General features: G+C 32.3%; 1 protein-coding gene across 16 annotated transcripts; it reads right to left on the bottom strand.

Moving 5' to 3' along the window:
• Window positions 1-3,418, bottom strand: LOC142533466 (teosinte glume architecture 1-like). Of its 16 annotated transcripts, none has more exons than XM_075640233.1 (4): window positions 2,719-3,182; window positions 2,525-2,632; window positions 1,630-1,744; window positions 1-1,256 (listed from the first exon to the last, which is right to left on the bottom strand). In XM_075640233.1, the coding sequence occupies exons 1-4, from the start codon at window positions 2,792-2,794 to the stop codon at window positions 488-490; spliced, it is 1,068 nt and encodes a 355-aa protein (XP_075496348.1). In that variant the 5' UTR covers window positions 2,795-3,182; the 3' UTR covers window positions 1-487. The 16 variants fall into 16 exon arrangements, with proteins under 16 accessions (XP_075496348.1, XP_075496362.1, XP_075496363.1 ...); XM_075640247.1 differs by adding an exon at window positions 1,888-2,055 and having other exon boundaries at window positions 6-1,256; window positions 2,499-3,180; XM_075640248.1 differs by adding an exon at window positions 1,888-2,012 and having other exon boundaries at window positions 6-1,256; window positions 2,525-3,180.
• Window positions 3,419-7,265: the final 3,847 nt, after the last annotated feature.

Below are 7,265 nucleotides of genomic sequence, written 5' to 3'. Positions count from 1 at the left end.
AAAAATTTTGACACCCAATGTAATAAAAATCCAGTGCAACTTGCCTGAAGAAAACCATTTGAACCCACAAATACTAGGAGATTCAATTGCGTCACCCTCCACTACCTTTTTTTTAAGTACTCTTCACGTGTGTTGCATATATTGGATTCTTCGGGCTCAAGCACATACCGCCCATATCCACGAAACTTCGCACTTTCCATGTAAAGCATGATCCGAAACGAATTTGCTTTCTCCAATTTTACGTAACCATGAATCATTAGTTCCACGCAAGAAACACGCCCATATCCACAGCAATAGATGGGTCAAAAGTGACTAAATTTTCACATCAAAGTAAAAGCATAGAACAAATAGTAAGAGGTTGTGGGGTGTAAGAGTTCCTTCACCCCTTTAGGAAGAAACATTCGGTCATTACAACATTTCAGAATCCACGGAGTACCTACCACCGTACGCATTCTGTTGAAAGAGTGCCCATATTTTTGCTCAAAGACTACTCCCACATGAATGTGCGAGTTTGGTGGGATCCACTAGTAGACGATCCCTCGGGAGCATGGTGAATCGTTTTGGAGAAATGTAAAGTAGAGGCATTGCTACCACGAGATTCTGTGACAGACTCAATTGGCTTACTTTCTTGGCCGAATCCAAAATGAGTTAAGCCAGAGTAGTGCAAGTTGTGAACTAAAGAATGTGGCTGGGGGAGTGGTTCTGAGTGGTCAACATGGTTCAGACAGAACTCCCGAGTGATGGAAGGTGCTGATGACAGAAGAGAGAGAGCACGATCAGAGTCAACAACTTGCTTAAATCCATCACAAAACATTTTCTGGTTGCTGTTACTACTTCCCAATGCAGTATTTGGATCAAGAAACGGCTGACAGATGGAGGTTTCTTGAAACGAGCAGTCCCTGCCTTGCAAGCATGGGAGTTGATTGACCACTCCCTCGTAGCTGTGAGCAGAACACTGAGGAAGCGAGTTTTGTCTCTCGATATATTTCATCTGTCGTTGATTGTTATAGAGCATCAGATTGCTATCTGCTTCGGCAACCCCAGCCCAGGAAGAGCTCATAACAGCGCTTGGAAGTATCTGCGGGCTTCCAAATGAAAGAATTCTTGCACTGTCAATGGCCGGAGAGGTAGAGAAATTTAGTCCAGAACTTCGGGTGAGCGAGTCAGGCTGAGGTTTCCTTCGCCTCCTGTTGTGACCATCAAGCCGTTTCCTGCAGCTTCGCTTCCCCTCGTCGAACTCTACTAGCGAATGAAACCTACAAATATGATGCAAGATTTGTTCAAAGTCCAAACTGGTTTCGGAATAGTTAAAGTTCTACCACACGAATTTGAACCCAAAATCGACTCACACAAATATTCCGCGATTATGAACACAACAGCAGAAGACAATGCAAGTAAAAAATATAAACATTGAAACGGATCCACTTGCCATCACATGTAAATGTAGTTCTTGCCCCACTTCACATTCAACGTAACTAGAGTACTTTTTCACAATATCAAATTGGAAACCATGTGATTCTTATCATTGTTATTAGTTTATTGGAAAGCATTCAAGACTACACAAACGTGAAGATTCAAGTGAGGCATCACAGAAACGAACAATCAATCACAACTTGATTTCTACACTACCTGCTGCACTGTTGGCAGAACCGCTGCTCCCGGCCTCCAATCGTGACCTTTGCGGTCTTGGAATGAGTCTCACAGACTTTGTGTCTCCGGTGATAGTCCCTACAAAGGCCTAGATCTGCATTACATCCATCAACCAAGCAATGAGTATTACTTCCAGGAGCCTTGGCCCTTTTCGATGATCCAGGAAATGATGATGAATCCATCGGAAAGCACCGTGGGTTCCAAATTCGTTCAGTCTCGAAGCACCAAATCCCTAACCTACGTGCATGAACTTGTTGTCTGCTATATCCTCACTCCAAATTGACTATCTACTCTGCGAGAAAGATTCAAGAACAGCGTCTCTCCTCAGAATTGAGTAATATCTCTAGCATAAAACGAGCGATCTTCAAGTTCACGTCATGCAGGTTGTGGAAAGAAACCATTAGCCTACATTATAGTAACAAAGCATTTATTCTCATACCAATTTATCAGAACTTATCATTTCGTAGCTCCAGATGATAACCAAGAAATTTTAAAAACAAAAAACAAAAAAAACCAAAGGAAGAGTACTAAATAAATGCGTTAATGCCAACTGTCCCCTTCTAATAAACAAATAGCATAAAAATCGAGTACTTCACTAATTTCCTGGGGAAATACAGAGACAATTAGTAGTTGTCCCAAATTAATCCTTAAAACAAGGTAATTCACCGAATTCTTGTTTCTCTAAGAGAAGGAATTTTTAAGGAACCCATTCACAAGTAATAGCTACAGAAACTTAAAAGAAAAACAGTGAATAAAATGAGAGAAATTTTAACATTCACTAACCAATTGATTAATGTCTGAAGAAGGGAAGTTTTGAACATATTCAAAATATAATTCAAGAAACTCACGATAAAACTTGATTGAAGCGACGGACCCCGAAAACAAAATTGCCCCGCTTCACACCAGTTCCAGAAAAGAAAGAAAAAAGATTCTAGACCATGATCTGAAATATATGCCGTCCTTCTCCACTTTTGTTGAATCACTAAGAGGAAAACAACAGTTGTGTGAATCCATCAAAGCCCCAATTTAAATCAGGGGGAAAATAGGGAAAAAAAAGGGAAAGCTCACAGGTTCTTTTGTCTGTCACAACAGGATAACTAGGAAAAGTAGGAAAACATTGAACACCCACTTCAAATAAGTACATTTCACAAAAAAATATAAGATAAAAAGGCTTAACCGAAATTAGCTACCCAATGACCACTGTGCGAAACATCACAAGCAATCTTTTTCATCAATTTTTTTCTCTCCGCGGGTTAAAGTTAATGAAAAAGACTGGAACTTGAGGAAGTTTAAAGGGACCCCAAAGCCAAGTGCTGGAATTGTACCTCAGAAATCAAGCCAAGAGTCCATCAAAAACTTAACCATGCCAACACCACAGAAAATGAATCAATAATGCAACGTATAAATTGAGACCCCTCAAGAGCAACAAAATGAAACAAATAGATTAACTAACCATCAAGGAGAGGTACGAATATCTTTATTTTTGAAAGTAGAATAGATACAAGTGTGCAACAATAGTTATAGACAAGTGTAAAAGGAGAGAACTGACACAGTCTCCTCAGCCATTCAGTCTCTGACAGTCACTCCATTATAGAGGGGATCAGTAAAGTTGGCAACTGGCAAAAGCAAGATAGGATTACTGTACATTTGAAAAGAGAGGAGGGTGTCTAGTATTATTGTAGCAACAGAGGTTGGGTAGGTAGGGTTCTTGCGGGATGGGTGGGTTATGGAGAGCAAACAGAGAAACAACAAAAGTTTAAGAAAATAGATTGATAAACTCTAGTGTAACTTGTTCATATTCGGCCCTTCAACCGAACGATCTAGAAACTATTATAATTAATATATATTGATCATCATTTTTTTAAATTTTATATTTTTAAAAAAATTAAAAATAAATCAAAATATACTAATAAAATAATATTTTTAACAAAATTCAACATCCAAATAATCATATATATATATATATAATATATATATATATATATATATATATGAAGTTATGATATTTTTTTTCCTAAAACCACGAAAATAAATTTGAAATCTATAAATTTGAATTTTATCGATGTCCAAATCCAACGTAAATGAATTTAGAGGCATATGGAGAGTAAACATATTTATCTCTTTTTTATTGAACATAAATTTCACATGCAAGTATTTTTAAATAGTCAAAATAAATTTAGATATCATGATTTATATTATTGTTTAATAAAAATCTCTCTTGTTAGTGTTCTTTGGTCCCTACTCCAATACGTGATTAGGAGGATTCTAGAACCGATAACTCCGGCTCGGCGGAAACAAAATATTCGACTAACTAATATTTTGATACCGCAGTGATTATGCTTAAATTTTGATAACGCTCAAGTAAAAAATAATTGGGGGTAATTAAACTAGTTAAAGTTATTCAACATTTTATATTAAAAATATTGTATATAAAAATTTATTTTTTTAGAAATTGAAATTGGAACCGAACCCTTTATATTTTTCGGTTTCTACTACAATTTTTAAAAAAAAAACAAATTAATTTACGACTGCAAAAAAAGATCGTGGTCAGTCTCGTCAAAAATCAAGAAAAAGAGAGGCTTACCAGTTTTACTAGTATACTCACCTTCCTTTTCAAGCTAATAATAACCTGGTAACAAGTGATTAAAATAATCCCATCTACATTTGAAAATCACGAGTCCCGAGACATTAACTGGGAAGAAGATATATTAAAATTAATATTAGAAATAATAATAAAAGGACATACCCCAAGACGAGTGGCAAAAAAGCTGGGACAGATGTTTGTAGCTACCACTCTTTGTTTATTAGAATTACAAAAAGGTCTTTGTTAAGGAAAAAAAAACCTTTTTAATGAGTGGATAAAATTTGGGATGAAGTGATTGATATTTTTCGACATCCTATGATTGATTCTTGTTTAGGCATAATTTGATATATGGGATAAGAGAAGGATTGATAAATAATCTTTCTTATCTCATGTTTGTTACCTTTTTAAAAAGCTCGTGATAATGTCATGGGCCTTTGATAAATAATTTTTTAGAAGGATAAAATGTTCATTCTATTAGGTGTGATAATTTTAATTGAATGATAAAATATACTACAAATGACTTAATTGCCTTCAATTTATAAATGATTTTTATAAATCTATGCTAGTAGGTAGAAATTAAAATCAAATAAATATTTTTATTTATTTTTATATATTATATAATATGATGATTATACAAACGAATTCGAGATAATTATATAAATAATTTTTAAAAATATCAATAAAATTATTAATATAACTCGATTAACCTTAAAAATTGATATGTGACTTGACTCATAAAATCAAGAGCTCAATTATCATATTATATAATATATAAAATCAGGTAAAAATAAATAAATCATGCGAGTACTATCGGCGCATGAACCGATAAAAAATATGAACTCAATCAACAACTTTGAAATTATAAAATTTATTATGATAAAGTTAATTTTGTCTTTACATATATAAATTTAATCACTCTTATTAAAATCATACCAAACATTAAATATAATATCATACGTCTTATTTATCATTAATTTATCGTTATATTATATATCACATGATTATCCTATCATATATACCAAACTATGCCTTAGAGTATATTTCTTGCTGAAATATCATAAGTAATATTTTGAGATCGGTGTTTGTTGTATTCTCTCCGATCCTTGTTTATTTGTACACATCTCTTAATTTATTTTTGTTTTTGGGTCAAGCAACATTTGACTCATTTTAAAAAAGTACCAAAAACTTGTGTGAGACGGTCTCAAACGTCGTATTTTGTGAGACATATATCTTATTTAGGTCATATATGAAAAATTATTACTTTTTATTTGGATTATACTGTATCATATATAATATCTGTCTGGGATAGAAAGTGAAATTTGACCAGTAAAAATAGTTTTTTTTTTTTTAAAAAAAAAAAAAGAGAGAAGGGATATAAATGCAAATTAATTAAACTGCAGGAATGGAATCAGCATAAGGTCTTTAGAAATGGTTCAGAAAAATGGAATTCGAAAGTAAGATTGTCAAAAATAAAGAATCAATTAATCTCGAATCTTAAACTTACCCTAAATTAGGATGACTAGATAGAGTCATAGGGTGGGTTGTGTTCGACCTACTCCAAGTACATTAATTATATTCAGTTTAAATCCAATTATCATCATTATGCATATATGTGTATATATATATATATATATATATGTATATATGGGAAGCAATTATAAAGTGATCTTATATATATCAAAAAAATAAAAATATTTTTAGTATAATAATGTTAAATTCCAAACTGTATTAGTCAATTTTCAAGTTCCGATCACACAATCTAACAGACAAGATCATAATTCCACTCACAAATTTGACGTTTGTAGCTTTGTATCTTTTCTAAGCTGCCATTGATTCTTTCTGGAGAAAAACAAAACATTGGGATGCTAATTGGTCCATTTTCAAACTACACTTTTTTGGTTCTTTTACTGTGAAAAAAGTTGTAGACAACATATATATATATATAAATTATTTCAGCTTCAAAAAAAATATATAATACCGAAGATTTTGGTAAGATATTAAATTTGAAAAATAAGACATATATCATAATACCGAAATATCGAAAAAAAATTAATTTTTTTAAAATATATTATATTCTAAAACAATAAGTTTATAAAAATTAAAAAATATAAAGTTATTCGGTATAAAAATATACTGATATTGTACTGAGATATCGGTATACTGTACTATTTCGATATAATCGATATATTAGTTACACGCATCGAAAATTTCGATATATCGATCAATTATCGATATAATATACTATATATAATTTTTGTATGGTGCGATATAAACTAGTATATAGATTGATAGAGAATTAATTATATAGAGGAGAACAATAATGCCTTGTCGGTGATATTTTGAAAGGCTCTCTCGTAAACATTAATGAATGTTACATGAGCAGGCCACCTTCATCCTTGGCACGGTCCACGTCCACGTGGGTTGTCATTTCTTCTGTATATTGTATTTCTTTTTCCGTTTGGTATTGTATACGGCCATTATGAGGAAATCTCATACAAAAAGAGAAGAAAAAAATTTTTTTTTATAAATACTTTAATAACATTTGTAGATGAAAAATAAAATATCTTGTTGTATTAAATGGTGAAAAAATAAAGTGCTGATTGTGTGACCCAGAATTTTAAATTATGCAATTGATATTTTTGATATGGTCTCACGAATTTTTATATACAAAATAGATCAACTCTAAAAGGATGTTAATCATCAAAGGAGAAGAAATAAAATATGATATGTGTATAAGAAGTTGATGTTGTACTCGGATGTTGTCAACACAGCACACAATATGCAGCGAAAATTAATTATTTAAAACACGTGTAAACTTTAATAACCAGAATAAGACATATTAAATTATGCACAAGTACTTGTGCAATGCCTCAGGAAAAAAATTCACTGGAAAAATATGTAAATCGTTTACACAAAACAATTATACTGATATTAACAAAATCATATTCCTTGACACTCCAAATAATTAAAATGCATCAAAAACTAAAACTAAATACTAGATGTATAAAACAAAATGCGTATTGTTTAAAAC

The sequence above is a fragment of the Primulina tabacum genome, chromosome 18, assembly GCF_025594145.1.
Source record: "Primulina tabacum isolate GXHZ01 chromosome 18, ASM2559414v2, whole genome shotgun sequence".
NCBI classification, from domain to species: domain Eukaryota; kingdom Viridiplantae; phylum Streptophyta; class Magnoliopsida; order Lamiales; family Gesneriaceae; genus Primulina; species Primulina tabacum.
This window is presented reverse-complemented; position numbering and strand designations above follow the sequence as displayed.

What these genes read in the sequence shown, in the direction of transcription:
- LOC142533466 (XM_075640233.1), bottom strand. Translation starts at nt 2,794, where the DNA reads ATGTACTTATTTGAAGTGGGTGTTCAATGTTTTCCTACTTTTCCTAGT. An exon ending in GGGGCAATTTTGTTTTCGGG is followed by an intron (nt 1,745 to 2,524) that starts GTCCGTCGCTTC and finishes GATGTAATGCAG; the next exon opens with ATCTAGGCCTTTGTAGGGAC. An exon ending in TTCTGCCAACAGTGCAGCAG is followed by an intron (nt 1,257 to 1,629) that starts GTAGTGTAGAAA and finishes TCATATTTGTAG; the next exon opens with GTTTCATTCGCTAGTAGAGT.